At 38.2% G+C, this 16,365-nt stretch overlaps 1 protein-coding gene across 2 annotated transcripts in view; it reads left to right on the plus strand.

Annotated features, from left to right (window-relative positions):
• TPRG1 (tumor protein p63 regulated 1) overlaps positions 1-16,365 on the plus strand; it is a 148,209-nt gene that overhangs the window by 51,576 nt on the left and 80,268 nt on the right. For both annotated transcript variants that reach the window (XM_044251983.1, XM_044251984.1), the window contains exon 4: positions 13,521-13,697. In XM_044251983.1, coding sequence (XP_044107918.1) covers positions 13,521-13,697 — 177 coding nt within the window. The remainder of the gene's footprint in view (positions 1-13,520; positions 13,698-16,365) is intronic.

The raw sequence follows: 16,365 nt of genomic DNA on the forward strand, positions 1-16,365 counted from the left end.
TGTGAAGAAGCGGGAACTTCTGCTTCCACTGGTCTCTTTAGTAGGAAGAACAAAAAAGTTTAAGAAATGAAATGCTGTGCTTTTTGAATTAATAAAAATGTAGACATCTGAGCAAAGACAATTACCCAGGGCAAAGAAAGACTTATATAATGATAAAAGGGTCAATCTACCAAGAAGACAGAACAACCCTAAATGTGCCTGCACCAAACAAGAGAACTGTAAAATATGTGAAATGAAAACTAATAGCATGGGAAGGAGAAATAGACTAATCCATGATTCTAGTTAGAGACTTCAATGCCATTCCCTTAATAAACAATATGACAAATACACTGAAAGTTGGTAAGGATTTAGAAGAACTCCCCATACCAACAGAACCCAATAGGCATTTATAGAACACTGCACCCAGAAAAAGCAGAATTAATGTTCTTTTTAAGCACCCAGAGAATATCTACCAAGATCCAACATATCCTGAGCCACAAAACATACCTCACCAAATTTAAAATAATTGAAATCATTCAGAAAGTGTTCTTCCACCACAATGGAATGAAACAAGAAATTAATAACCGGAAGAGAACAGGAAAATCTCCAAACTGTTAGAAACAACACATTTCTAAACAATCCAGGAGTCAAAGAGGAAGTTTCAAAGGAAATCAAAAGTATATTGAAGCTGAGTTCAAATAAAAATATAACATATGTGAGATTCAGTTAAAGCAGTCCTGAAAAATTAGTAGCACTAATGGAAGAATGCTAAAGGCAACTGAGGAAAAGTCTCAAACCAATAACCCAAACTCCTGCATCAAGAAACTAGAAAACAACAACAATAAGAAAACAAACTTAATAGTAAAAGAAGGAAGGAAATAATAAGGATAAGAGTAGAAGTCAATAATAATTTAAAAAAATAGAGAAAATTAATGAAGGAAACATTGGTTTTCCGAAAAGTTCAATAAAATTGAGAAACTTTTAACAAGGCTGACAAAGAAAAAAGAAATAGGATACAGATTATTAATATCAGAAATGAAATGGAATATCCCTACAGACCCTGCAAACAACACAATAATAAGTGCAAGAAATAATAAGTGATTATAGCTAAAAACTCTACACACATAAATTTGCCAATTTAGAAGAAATGGATCAATTCCTCAAAATACTCTAATGACCACAACTCACTCAATATGAAGCAGATAACTTCAGTAGCTCTACAACAATTAGGAAATTGAATTTATAATTAAAAATGCTCCCCAAAAAGAAATCCCCCAGCCCAGGTGGTTTCACTGGAGAATTCTATGAAATGTTTAGAGACTAATGAGCACCAATTTACATAATCTTCTTCAGAAAATAGAAGAGGAAGAAACAATTCCCAGCTCATTCTGTGAAGACAGTATTAACCTGATACTAAATCCAGACTAAGACAGTCACAAATAAAACTACAAACCTATATCTGTCATGAATATAAATGCAAAAATTCTTATTGAAATGTTAGCAAATAGAAATTAAGTAACATATAAAAATAATTATATATCATGACAAAGTAGGGTTTACTCGAGGGATATAAAACTGGTTCAGTATTGGAAAATTAATCAGTGTAATCTACCATATTAACTGGCTAAAGAAGAAAAATTACATGATCAGATAAATTGATGCTGAGAAAGCATTTGGCAAAATTAAACACGCACATTTCTGATAAAAGACCTCAAAAATATGCAGCAGGAACTTTTTTGATTTGATGAAGAATATTTATTAACACCTATAATTAACAGCATGCTAGTGGGAAAAGACTAGTGCTTTCTTTCTCCTTAAGACTGGGAAGAAAGCAAAAGAGTCAACTCTCAACTACCAGTATTTAACTTGGTAGTGGAAGCTCTAGCCAGCACAATAAGGCAAGAAAGGAAATAAAAGCCACACAGATAAGAAAGGAAGAAATAAAAATTGTCCTTAATTGTAGATGGCATGAAAATATTTGTAGAAAAACCCAAGAAATCTACAACAAAATTCCCAGAAGTAATAAATAACTTTAGTAATTTAATAAATTATTTTTGCAGGGTACAGGATCATACGAAATTAGCTGTATTTCTATAGGCTAGCATTGAAGAAGTGAAAACAAATTAAAAATACAGTAACATTTGTAATTATCCAAAGAAAGAAATACTTAAGTGTAAATCTAATAAAATATGTAAAGGATTTGGCATGCTGAAAACTACCAAATGCTGATGAAAGAAGTCAAAGACCTCAATAAGTGAGAGACATACCATATTCATAGATCTGAAGATGCAGTATAGTCAAGATATCAATTCTCCAATGTTTGACCTGTAGGTTTAAGATGATTCCTTTCAAAATCTCGGCAAGGTTTTTTGCAGCTATAAACAATACATTCTAAAATTTTTATAGAGACCTAGGAATCAGAATAGCTGGAACAGTTCTGAAAATGAAGATGAAAGTGCCTTTCACTGACCACTCCTATGTTCTGCTCTGTGACTTCAGTCCCTGGCCATAGCTGATTGGACAAAAAGGAGCTGATCCATTAACTGGCCCGTGATCCAAAAAGACAGCTCAAAGGAAAGTTCAGGACTAAAAGAATTCCAGATCTTGAGCATTTGAACAGGGAGGAACAGCTATCATGGCTATGAAAGTGGGTCTGGAAGTTCATGTCCAGTTAGGAAACAAAGGTCATAGGCAAGGTGAAATTAAAGAGGAACAAACACTGGTAGTGAGCAAGGGAACATGGCAATCAAGAGGAAACATGCAGTGTGCAGAGAGACCCAGAAATCATGATAGAGACAGCCCCCGAGGGAATAGCTTTTGATCCTTGTGGCTTTCCAGCTTTCATAAAGCCCAACTGCGCAATGGTTCCTGCTCTTGGATTTCTGTGGGATTCCTCAGAGTATTTATATATCTCCTTTTTCTGGGCTCGCCCAATCTGGGCTGTGTCTTCTGTACCCGAAGAGCTGAACTGACATGGTGCAGTAAATAGACATCTCTCCCCGTTAAAAAGAATAATACAATGGAGGTGGCACAAAGTGAGCATTTGCTGTATCTTGTCCCACTGTTCTTTCTTCTCTGCCGCCTTCTCAAAATTAGGCCTTGTTCTCTTGCCAGCTTTTTTGGCTTCTGATCAAGTGAATATCCCCAAAGTCAATTCAGGGGAGGAGAGAGCTCCTCAGGGGGTGGGCGTCCTGTTAGCCCCTGGTGCGCTGGGGGGACTTGAGCTATTCAACAGCTATTCAGTCGTTTTGTGGAGAAGAGAGAAGAATGGGGTGTGCCCAGAGTCTTTTCTTCTGTGTAGCTTTTAAAATATCCTTTTACTGATGGTACTGTGACAGGGAGAGCAAAGTTGCCTGGCTGTATATGAAAAATAAGTGGGAGAAGCAGCTGGATGGGATGTATATTGCCTGGGCTAGGGGTGTCCAAAGAGCTGGATTCTGGTCTTGCCTCTGTTACTCAGTACTAGGTGCATGTTGCTTTATCGGGGCTTGGTTTCTCCATCTGTAAAGTGGAGGATAACAACCGTTAAAATGAAAAACATTCATAAATCATGAAGAAACTGTAGTTGTTCCAGCATGGGATGTGGCTTCCGTTTACATCTCCCTCCACTCTCTTCCTTGCTCCCTTCACCTTGGTCATGCCGGCTTCCTTGCTGTTTTATGAAATGTGATGGAGCCTGTCCATTTCCTTTTGTCTGTGTGCCTTCCTAGAATGTAAGCACTAGAGGAACAGGGGCTTGTTTGCCTCACCACTATACGAGTAGAGCCTGGAGCATAATTATGGCTCAATAAATATTTGTTGGATCATTAAAGGGGATTATGTCTGAACTGGATATCTAGTATTGCTTCTCTAAAGAAATACCTTCCTTGGGGCCTCTGGGTGTCTTAGTTGGTTAAGTGTCTGACTCTTGATTTTGGCTCAGGTCATGACCTCAGCATCATGAGATCCAGTCCTGCATTGGGTTTCACACTCAGTGTGGTCTGACTGAGATTCTCTCCTTCTCCCTTTACCCCTCTTCCCTGCCTGTGCACTCTCTCTCTCTCTCAAATAAATAGAATCTTAAGCAGGCTTCACATATGGGGTGAAGCTCTACTTGGGGCCGCATCTCATGACCCTGGGATCATGCCTGGAGATGAAATCAAGAGTCTGATTCTAAACCAACTAAGCTACCCAGGTGCCCCTGCTGCAAAAGTGTTTAAAGGGAATTTAAAATAATTCTTTATCATCATTTTCTCCTCCTCCTTCTTCATCACCATCATCATCATCACCATCATCATCACCATCACCATCACCATCATATTAATAGTCAATGAAAACTAAGTGCATTATGTGTGCTTTGCATTCTACTAAATGCTCTGTAACACTATTTTTAAAATTCACAGCAACCCTATGAAGTATATCTGTATTATTATTATTTTCATTTTAGAGATGTGGAAAATGGATTTTAGAAAAGATAAGTAACTTCTGTAAGATCTCACAGCTAGTAAGGGTCAGAACTGCATCTCTAACTCTGGTCTGTGTGACAGGAAGCCCACTATTGCTCAGGAATCTAGCACTTGAAATGTACCATGAAATGAAGATCCATTTGTGGTTAAAATGAGTTTAAAGCTCACAGGAGTATTGGCAAAACTACTGATCAAGGGCTGCTTGTCTTCAGGACAGGGACATAAAAAAAGAAATTAACATTCACGAAACAATTTCTGGTACACCAGGACTAGGTTGGGACTATGACATAATATAATGATCCCTTCTGGTTAGTTATTTTGGCTGGGAGACTAAGAAGCAGAAGAGGTTCACTCCTGGTGGTTAAAGAACTTTTGATAAAGTGATGGTGATCATGATTAATTATTTGCATTGGTAAAGTAATCTTTAGAAATACTCTGTAGCATTCTACTCTGAAAAGTTGGGTAAATCCACACATCTTCCAGTGCCACCTTTAAATTCTTTGGGTTTAGGCTCAAAATGGTTCCACCTCAGTGCCTGAGGAATCAGCTCCTGACAATGTCTTGACATTTCAAAACCTTGGTTCTGCCTCTGGATGTCTTTTAAAAGGATAGATGCCCAGAAGCACCTGGGTGGCTCAGTTGGTTAAGCCACTGCCTTCAGCTCAGGTCATGATCCCGGAGTCCTGGGATCGAGCCTCGCATCAGGCTCCAGCTCTACGGGGAGTCTGCTTCTCCCTCTGACCTTCTCCTCTCTCATGCTCTCTCTCTCAAATAAATAAATAAAATCTTAAAAAAAAAAAAGAAAAAAAAAAAAAAAGGATAGAGGCCCAGGATTCTATCTCAGCAACTCTGAATCAGAATCCTCCTGGGTTCTACCTTCTCTTTTTATGGTAATCTATTTTCATGAATTTCCTTTACATACTGTGCAAACATGTGTGTTCTAACAAGTCATTCTGTACATGTCATTGTGTGTCTTTTACATACTGTTCCCTCTATCTAAAATTAATTTATCCACCTTCTGCATCAAGTTATTTCAAAATAATTCTTCAAGCACACTTTATCCAGAGCCTTGCCTCATTTCCTTGGGAGTTTTAAGTGCCTTTCAGTAGCAGAGTGGTTAATCAAAAGTATGTTTTCTAGAGGCAGACACCCTCAGTGTGAATTGTAGTTCCAGAATTGGGCAAGTTATTTCACCTCTTTATGTTTTCTTTCCTCATCTATAAAATGGGGATAATGACACATCTTCATGGGTTTTCTGTGAGCATAAATGAAGTAATTTATACAAAGAACTTAGTCCAAAATCTTACAAAGTAAACGTTAAATCAATAGTAGGCAGCTGAGATTTCCATAGCGTTGTATACAAGCTTCCACGTTATTATTTATCACTCAATACAATAGTACTGATTTATGTTCTCCCACATTAGAGTATAAGCTTTTAAGAACAGGAAAAATTGAGGAAGACTTTACAGTCTAAGTGCCCACGTAATGTCTTTAATAAAGCACAACTGACCCTGGAACAATGAAGGGATTATGGGTACTGAGTCAAAAATCCATCTATAACTTTTGGCTCCCCAAACTTTACCAAGAGCCCACCGTTGACTAGAAAGCTTACCAATAACACAGTCAGTGAACACCTATTTTGAATGTTATATATGTTCTTACAATAAAGTAGGCTAGAGAAAAGAAAATGCTATTAAGAAAATCAAAATACACTTACACTACTGTACTCTGTTTACCAAAAAAACTGCATATAAGTGGACCCACACAGTTAAAACCTACGTTGTTCAAGTATCAAGTGTATAAACACTCAGCAATATTAATTGATTACATGATGAGATTTCATTACCTTCCTAATAAGTGGTGTTTTTGTAGAGAGGAGAGCATAAGGGTTTAAGGTGGAACATACCTTGGATGAATCCAGGCTATGTTATTTGGAACAATTTAGCCTCCTTTATTAGTCAACGTGGGTTGCTGTGACAAAATGCCCATAGAGTCTGTTAAATGACAGACATTTATTTCTCACAGTTCTGGAGACTGGGAAGTCTAAGATCAAGATGCCCACAGATTTGGTTCTCAGTGAGAGCTTTTTTTCCTGGCTTGCCTTCTCATTGTATCCTCACATCCTGGAGGGAGAAAATTCTGTTTCTTCCACTTCTTTTTTTTTTTTTTTTTTTAAAGATTGTATTTATTTGACAGAGAGAGAGAGATCACAAGTAGGCAGAGAGGCAGGCAGAGAGAGAAGGGGAAGCAGGCTCGCTGCGGAGCAGAGAGCCCGATGCGGGGCTCGATCCCAGGACCCTGGGATAATGATCTGAGCCGAAGGCAGAGGCTCTTTCTCTTTTTATAAGGCCCATAATCTCATGGGGGGAGCTCCATCTCCATGACCTCATCTACACCTAATCACCTTTGAATGGCCTCACTGCTTAGTACCGTCATTTTGGAAGTTAGAGCTTCAACATCAGAATTTTGAGGGGAAATAAATATTCAGTCTGTTATACTCCCTGAGTCTCCATTTCCTCACCAGTACTCATCCAGACTGTTCGATGCAGATTAAAACAGGTAATATTTGTGTAATATCTGGCACACTACCTGATCCAGAGAAGACCCCCAATAAATGAAGGCTTTTGATTATAACCTAAGAAAAATGCATGGCAGAATTATTCATATGCATGTAGATCTCAGAAGCTTTAGAATTGGCATATATATGGGTGTATATATACACCCATATATATATTTGCATATATACACACACACATATAAATTATATATGTGTATAATTTCCTAAGTAAAAACTGATTGTTTATAGTTTCATTATATCTTTTAGAATTCAAAGACTCCATTGTTTTCTGAGGGAAAAAATGGCCATTGTTTTTTCTTACTCAGGAAATAAACAGTCTTTGTGGGTACATGAATGGATGTTTCCAGGTCTATCCTGTCTATGTTTTATGGGGACACTTTGTCTATCCTACAGTGGTTATCATTAAGGAAGTGTTAAACACACACACACACACACACACACACACAACTTAATACTCCTGAAAACTTTTTGCATGTGTTTATTTCCAAGAATCATTCCTGCTTTGCAACGTATGTTTTTTCAGCACAAAGATCTTACACCTAACAGCAGGAAATGAAGTGTTGATAAAAGAATGTTCTTCAAGGGCATGAAATAGGTAGATTCCTGGGGTTCCTTTTCCTCAGCCCTGTGAACAGGGGCTGGGAATCTGGAGACCTGAGTCTGTGGACTTGTGTTAATACTATAAAATCTCGTCACAACTTTGGGTGCCATATTAGTTCTTCCATACATGATTTCATCTCATGTCTTAGAAAATTGTGTATTCCTTAAGAGCAGAATATTCTTCTCACTATTCCCAGTAGCTACCACAGAGCTTGGAACATGCCTAGCTCTGTGGGGTAGTGGGGAGAAAACCGAACCACAGGAAGTCAGGTCAGGGGATCTGAGAACAAAGAAGGTTTGTGGGCATCGGGTTTTTATTAGAATACCATGTTTACTTGGAGGGTCCCCTATTTTAAACAAATTGGAGCGCGCCCAGGAAAGAAAAACCAAATGATTGAAAGAATTTAATGTGGATTATTTAGCTACAGGTTTTTTAAGACTTCACTTAACCCAGGGGGAGGAAAATTGCTTTGCTTCAATGCCATGCATTTTTCATCTGTTTGTGTTTCAAGAGCAAACCCAAATTGGATTCTCTTCAGGGCCTGGAACCCAGTGGGTGCTCAGGGAATATGTGTGGAATGAATGATTCAGTGTTTTCCTCCTGGGTTGCCGATTTCTGGCTAGCCAAGAAACTGTCTTTTTCTTTTAAGGTCTGGGCTGTGCTAAGAGGCTGGAGGGACACACGAAGGAAGATGAATTTGTAAATGAGGTATAGTCAGTCTATTCAGTATTAGGGACGATGTTTCTACTGAATGGGGTGTGTGTGTGTGTGTGTGTGTGTACATACATGCATGTGTGTAAGTGTGAAGGAATAATGTTAGAAAAAATATTTTGGGATGAAAATCATTTCTAAGCCACAAATTAATGTGACACAGCCTTAAAAGAGCAACTGAAAATATTGTTGGGGTAGGGCTGGGGCCACAAGGAAAGCATCTGGATGGTTTGAGTGACCGGGTAGGGGCCCTGGAAACTTGTTCTGCCCGGTTGCCTGTCATTGCTGGTTCGCTGTTGCCCTCTGCTGGCAAAACTGTTGTCATCCCCGGAAACCACAAATCTGGAGTTCCTAGATTCCCTTTTACACTGGGGTGTCCAGGCCCTTCATCGAATAGGGAAATGACACTAATGTTGAGGAACAATAGTGGCAACAGGAGATATGGCAAAGCCTCTGCCAGGAGACACTGAGTCTCACAACTAAGAGGATAAATCTTATGGTTTTCGTCTTTCATGCTCTGCTCACTTGCTATGATTTCTATCTCGGCTTTGTGCTGGGCATAATGAGGGGACCCAGACAGGACTAAAACACCTCTCTGTACTGGGGGGGGGGGTTGTCTCTCATCAAATGTGGGGAACAAGAGGATATTCTGGAGGTAGACATCACTGTAATATAGAGCAGATTGTGACCTGGGCCACAGCTGAGGCTCTAATAAAAAGCTTGTGTGTCTTTTAAAAAAAAAAAAAAAAAAATTTTTTAAGATTTTATTTATTTATTTGACAGAGAGAGAGAGATCACAAGTAGTCAGAGAGGCAGGCGGGGCGGGGGGGAAGCAGACTCCCTGCTTAGCAGAGAGCCTAATTCGGGGCTCCATCCCAGGACCCTGAGATCAAGACCTGAGCCGAAGGCAGAGGCTTAACCCACTGAGTCACCCAGGTGCCCCAAGCTTGTGTGTCTTTAATGCAAAGAAAGATGATATCTGCTTTGCAAGAGGTAGGCTGGAGACTGGTGAGGGTGAATCTCCATGAAATAGATAGCATTTAAACTGGGGACTTGAAGGATAGGTGAGATTATTATTTTTTTAAATATCTTTTTATCATGAAAGTAGAATATGTTCATTGCCAAAGGAAATTAAATACTGGCTAATAAAAGCATGAAAAACCCCAGCACTCAGAAATAATCAGTTACCATTTTGATCTATGGATTTGTTGCTACAAAGTTGGAAGTATACTGAAAGCAACATTTTGTATCCTCTCTTTCTGATTTTTACACTGCATGAACATTTTCCCAATGTTACTGATTAGTTTTTGAAACTGTGCTATTTTATGGGGGAGTATTTCAATGTGTAAACGTGAGGATAGGATTCCTAAACAGCATGAGCCAAAGCATATGGCTTGTACAGCACAAGGATTGTTCATTCTTTACTAATTCATTTCAGAAATATTTTTTGGACACATGCAACCTCAAAGACACGATGTGCAGAACTATCTCTATCTTTGTGGTGTTCGTAGTATAGGAGAGGAGGCAGACGTTAATTAGGTCATCATAGAAATAACTAAAATTGCATCTGGGATAAGCACTATGAAGGAGAAGTGTGCAGCATTATGTAAGTAAGTGTACATTAGAAAGAGCAGAAGTAGTCACAGAGGTCTGGGAAGGCTTGCCTGAGTAAGGAGTAATTGAGCTCAGCACTATAGCAGTTAAGTAAAGAATCCCAGGAGGAGGCAGCAAATGCAAAGTCACTTTAGTAGGAGTGGGGATGTTGAAGACAAGAAACTGAAAGATGGAGAAGAATGAGTGCAGAGACTTGACATGGGATGAGGCTGAAGAAGTTAAGTAGGGCTTGACTGTGGAGAGCATTTCAGACCTGGTGAAGAACTTTTGTCATTTCTTATGAGAACTCTGGAGAACTATTGAAATGTCTGAAGCCAAAGTGGAGAGGTGACGGCCAAATTTGTTTTTTTTTTTTCCAAAAGGTCTCCCTCAAAATGTGGAGAGGTTAGGAGGGAACAAGAGTAGATGTAGGCAAAATGGGTCTCGGTGACTAGTAGCCAGACCTAGTCAGAGGATGACTGTGATAGTCTAAGCAGGAGATGAGGGAAGACTTGATCCAGTCAAGAGGAGGTCAAAGTCAAGATGGAGATAAGTGGGTGACGTTGAGAAATATTTTGGGCATCAAATGTTTAGGACCTGGCAGAGGAGGTAAGGAAAGGTAGAGTCCAGAATGACTCCCTCCTATGTCTCTGGCTTGCATAACTGGAAGGAGGGTTCTTCACCAAGATTGGGAACACTGGAAGAGGACAACGTTTGAAAGGGACAGTAATGTGTGTTTTCTCAGGAGAAAGGTTTCCCAGAAAGAACAGTCCCCGGAGTGGTATATATCATCACATCAGCTCCTTCCAGAAGTGGGTTTTACAACATTCTCATACCACCTGAAGGACCCTCTCTTTGGAGGTGGATGGTACTAGGAAGAAAGCCAATACCGTGGCTGGGTTTTATGTCTCTACTTTGTCTTTAAAGTGAAGGTAATAACATCCAGTCCAAAGAGTTGTTGTGAGGATTAATAGGACCATCAATATCCAAGGACTTTGTAAATCTCCACAATATTTCACTGTTACTCCTATCCCTATATTTGTGGTGGATACTGTTGCCAACCCAACTTCAATTATGTTAATATTGGGGATATGAAATTCAATGTTTTTTCCATGAGTTATTTGGGGAAAAAGGTGCGATTGAAGTCTAAATAAATACATATACCACCCAGGAGCTAGAGATGTGGCCCCAAACTATTTATAAATCTGTGTGTTTACTTGAATTCAGACTTTCCCGACATGTAAATTATGCAAAATCTGTGTCACAGCAGAGCACTCTGTGTTCCTAAAAAGAATTCTCTTTTTTCCCAAATCCTTTACCTTTTAAAATAAATCTCATTATGGAGTGCTGACATTTTCAGTAAAACCATTCAACCAAAAGCTGTGGTTTTTTTAGACTAAAACCAAGTCTGGTTTATTAGGCAACAGCTTTTAACTTGCTGCTAAGTAGATGCAAGCTATTTAGAGAAATTTATGTAGATATCCGATAAGACATTTCAGAGTCCCCAGTCTCTTTCTGATTAAGACTGAGAGTGTTAAACAGATCATCTAGAATTCCTTCCTTTTCCCAGTACGTCAGGAGTTGAGTATGGCAGTGTCGTTGAAGTGGAGGGACACCGAGGAGACAGGATTTAAACCAAATCTCTCAGACTCTGCACCACTGATCCTATTACCATATTCTAGTTGACTGACTTCAGATGTGACTTTCTTCAAAGGGTTGTGGGGGATGTAGAGCTAATACTCTTACCACATTATGGCTACCTTACAACAGGACCTCTATCAATGATCCCAGCCTTCTTGTTTTTCCTTTTTCTCCTTTTCTCTCTTTTCTTCTCTTCTATCTTTTTTCTCTTTTTTACATGTCTACTTTTCCTTGCACTGATTTAATTCTTGGCTTGCCTTGCCTGTCTGGGTTTAGGTTATGCTGTACTGAGGAAAAGCTTATATCTGGGTTGCCCAAAATTCCTTAGTGACTGAGGTGCCTGCCCCTGATCATAACAGCTGATTTTATAGAGCACTGATTGAGAATAATTTCCCCTAATCCTTTCCCCAAACTTAGGAGATGAGTGCTAGTATTGTCTCCATTTCACAGGTAAGGAGCAGGAGCCAAAGACAGGTTAAATATCCAATCCTACAGAGTCAGTAAGTTATAGAACTGGAAGTTTTACCTCCGCCCTCATCTAGCCCAAAAACCTTCAAAATTTTTGATTAGCACTCATTTATTCACTCAACAGGAATTTATTTATTGTAGGCTATTTGACAGGAGCTGGATAGAGTCTCTACCTTTTTGAAACACACACACTCACACACACACACACAGAGTACTGAGCTCACACTGACTGTCACTGTCTTCCCTCTGTATTTTAGTGTCCATTCTGATTAGTCAGTGTCCACATGGTACTTACCTCTAAACGTTTTACATATCATCCCTCCTTACAAAAAGCAATGGGTCCAAAAATGAAGGAGGATCAGGATGCTTTGAGAGAACATAATGGAGTGCCACGTTTGTATAGAAACTGAAGAAATCCTCTTGCATGAGGCATTTGACCTATAAATCATAGGACAGTTAGGGTTATGAGATAATGCTACAGTCCGTGGGATTTGCTCCTAACTTGGATTCGCTCCTAAGATCAAAGAGATGCTATTTAATAAAATAAATAGGGGAGTGATGTCATTCTGTTTGTATTTTAAAAATAGCACTGTGTGAGAATGGATGGGAGTAGGGTGTCCTTTCTGTCTTTACATTAGACTGATTTTGTGTAGTGAGGATTCAGGAATGAATCAGTCACAGATCACCCTTTTCAAGTTACCTAAGGAAAACAAAACATGTACTGAAATAAATCTAATAAAAATCGTGAGTGTTATATCCTAAAGACTATAGTAGATAGACAGCAAAATTGCTGTGAGTGAGAAGATTTCCAGACCATGTGCATTTTCTTCTAACCAGACAGCATTGCTTGTATTTCTTTTTGTTTTCTCTGATGGAGATTCTGTTGGAATCAAAATTTTCCATTCAAAGCCAAAGCAAATTAATTTAGTAAACACTTATCTAGTGTCTACTTTGTCCTTGGCTCACAAGAACACCAGTTCACTTGTTCAAGGATACGATAGGATGAGCAGATGGCTTGTTGGGGAGGAGGTCAGTGCACCTGTCTCCATTTTATCTTCACTCAGCAACATAACTTTTTGGGATTAGAAAAAACTAGTGTGTGGTGAGTAAAGTTTATGGTAAGAACTGAATTGGGGAAAAGAACAATGTTTTGGTGTCCTTGGAGGAAGATGAAGTTTTTCTAGCGAACAGGGAAGATATGAAGGAGCATGAATCAGGTGTCTGTCAACACACTACAAGCTTGTCATTCCCCTCATAGATGTCTTCATGGTTACTCATCTCTGAAATCATATTCTTTCTGCAATCTTCCATCTTCCCTCCTCCCTTGGTCATGGAGCTGGACTGAGAGAGAGAGAGGATGGCATTAGGTATCCCTCAACCCTTCTTCTGAGGTGATCAAATCTCCCTATTTTCCGTGTTAGTAGAGGCATTTCAGGGAGTGCCATTATCTTTAACTTGGAAAGACCATGCCATTAACTCGTATCCTCTGTGATGATTCCTACAGGATAGACCACTGGAACAATGAGAAGGAGAGGATTTTGCTGGTCACAGACAAGACTCTCTTGATCTGTAAATATGACTTTATCATGCTCAGCTGTGTGCAGTTGCAGCGGATTCCCCTGAGCTCCCTCTACAGAATCTGCCTGGGCAAGTTTGTCTTCCCTGGGATGTCACTGGACAAGTGAGTGTGATATTTTAGATTTGGAATAGTGGTTCAGTGGGGGCGTGTCACATAGGGAATCAATCGCAAAGTTCAGGTTAGTATGGTAAGCTTCGTGAATCCATAGGGAAAAAGTGAAGCTCTACAAATTGATTTCATCAATTATTGAGTTTCTACTGTGTGTCAAACACCAGGGATACATCTTTAAGTAAATTTGTACTTTAATATGAGAGCATGAGAAAAAAGTGGTTGAATGTAAAAGTGGATGGAGCTGTGGGAGCATGGAAGAAAGATTCCCGACCTAATTTGTGTGGCAGAGAATCAGAAAGGCTTTTCTGGAGAAAGATTTGAGCCTACATTTGATGTTGGGTGGGGTTAGCCAAAGAAGGAGAACAAAAATTCAACACTCCAAGCTGAAGGAATAGTCGAGGGAGTAGAGGTGGGAAGAGTGTAATGCCTTTGGAAATTGAAATTATTCAGTAAGTTGAGCAGACAGAATCTATGATGGTTAATAGCTCTTCTTCTTCTTCTTTTTTTTGTTTTTAAGATTTTATTTATTTATTTGACAGACAGAGATCACAAGTAGGCAGAGAGACAGGCAGAGAGAAAGGAGGAAGCAGGCTCCCTGCTGAGCAGAGAGGCCCCATGCAGGGCTCGATCCCAGGACCCTGAGATCATGACCTGAGCCAAAGGCAGAGGCTTTAAGCCACTGAGCCACCCAGGCACCCTTAATAGCTCTTCTTAGAAGAAGTCTCTTTGAGCTCTGCCCTGGCAGCTTAGTGGAGATGACATCAACCATCTCAATGTTGTGTTGGCATTCACCATGATACCTGGTGAGATCTGGAGAAAGTTGCTGTACTAAGCTCTTGTTATGGTTTTGGAAGGAACTGTTTTTCTAAATATCTTATATCTAAGCCAGAAGGACAGCAGTCTTCCTCTGAGTCTTTGAATGTGAGCTGCTCCCATTGAATGGTGAGCTCCTTGAGGGAAAGTACATTGTTTTTGTTTGTTTGCTTAGTTTTCTCTAAACACCTGGCCTTGGGCCTAACAAATAGTAAGATCAGGGAAAAAAAAGTGCAATTCAGTCGAGTGGTTGGTTTCTTTACAAAAAGCACACCATATCAAAGATCTGTTTTTTAATTTACTTTTCATAGATGTAAGATGCAACAAATTGATTTTTTGCTGAGTTTTCAAACTTTTGGATATTTCAATAATATAAGCAGTTGTAAATATATTTTTAAATATCTTAAAATGCTTATTTTCAGGAAATCTCTCCCTCAACCCAGACTCTCAGTTCTCAAGCATTATCTCCCTATGTAATAGCCAATAGTTACACATTGTTGTTGTTTTAAAGAAATAGTGTGCAAATATAAAAGAATACAAATGTTTTTGTATGCATTTATGTGTGTTTATACATATTTATAAGTATAAATATGTGCATTTGTCATAAATTACTTTACACAATGGGAACACATGTCATAAATTGTTTTCCCTTAAGATATTTTACCCAATGATATTATGCCTTGGAGATTTTATTTTATAATCATCTATAGATCAACTTCAATCTTTTTAACAGTACAGAATATTTTATTTGAAAGCTAATTTATTTATCCAGCCCTTCATTAATGGATATTTATTTTTACCTTTGCTATTACACACAATGCTACTATAACTATTCTTGTGTAAAGGACTTGGCACAAATGTGAAAATATTCCTATAATGTAAATTCCTATTAGATCAAAAGTCTTGTGAATTTTAACTAATAGATGTTGTCAAATTGCCTTCTACACAGATAACACCAATTTATACTCTATACATTATAATGAAGTGTATTATAGCATTTACACTTTATACAAAGTTTACAAGTATCCTTTTCCACACATCTTCACCAATATCACACACTATGAATCTTCTCTTGCTTTGCCAGTGAGATAAATAAAAACAACTCATTTTTGTTTTAATTTCCATCTCTAGAACTTGAAGGAAGCTGAGGATGTTTTTCTTATGTTAGAAAGCCCTTTTATTTATTTTTCTGTGACCTGTCTAATCACGACAATGACCTATGTTTTTTTTCTATTGGGACATTGATTATTTTATTATTGATTTATAAGAGTTCTTTATCTGTAAAAGAATTTGTCCTCTGTTCTGCCTTATATTTTACAAATATTTTTTTTCAGCTTGTCTCAGCTCTCTTTATAAGGCTTTTTTTTTTTTTTTTTTTACTTTCTTTGAATTTTGGGTTTTCAAATGTATCAGTCTTTCAAATCAACTTTCTACATTTATTTCTTTTTGTGAATCCTTTCTCCACATTGAAATTTTAAAATATATTCCGAATTTTCTTCCAGTGTTTTTATAATTTTATTTTTTTAAATAGTTAAATTTGCATTTCATCTAGCATTTACCTTAAGTGAGGAAAAAGATATGCAATCAGCTTTTTTTTTTTTTTTTTACCTAAATGGCAGGTTAGATTTCTCAGCACAATTTGTTCAATACTCCATCTTGTCCTCTCTAACATATAACCTTTATCATGTGTATTTCTCTTTATTTCTGGAATCACCATTCCATTTATCTGTTTATTAAGGTACAAAGTGGTTTCCATTATTATAATATTTCATTATGTTTTCATATCTGATAGAGATAATTTTCTGTTCTTTTTAAGACTTTTTAAAGAATTTATGTTTATTTATGC

Source organism: Neovison vison, chromosome 6 (genome assembly GCF_020171115.1).
Source record: "Neovison vison isolate M4711 chromosome 6, ASM_NN_V1, whole genome shotgun sequence".
In the NCBI taxonomy this organism is placed as follows: Eukaryota; Metazoa; Chordata; class Mammalia; order Carnivora; family Mustelidae; genus Neogale; species Neogale vison.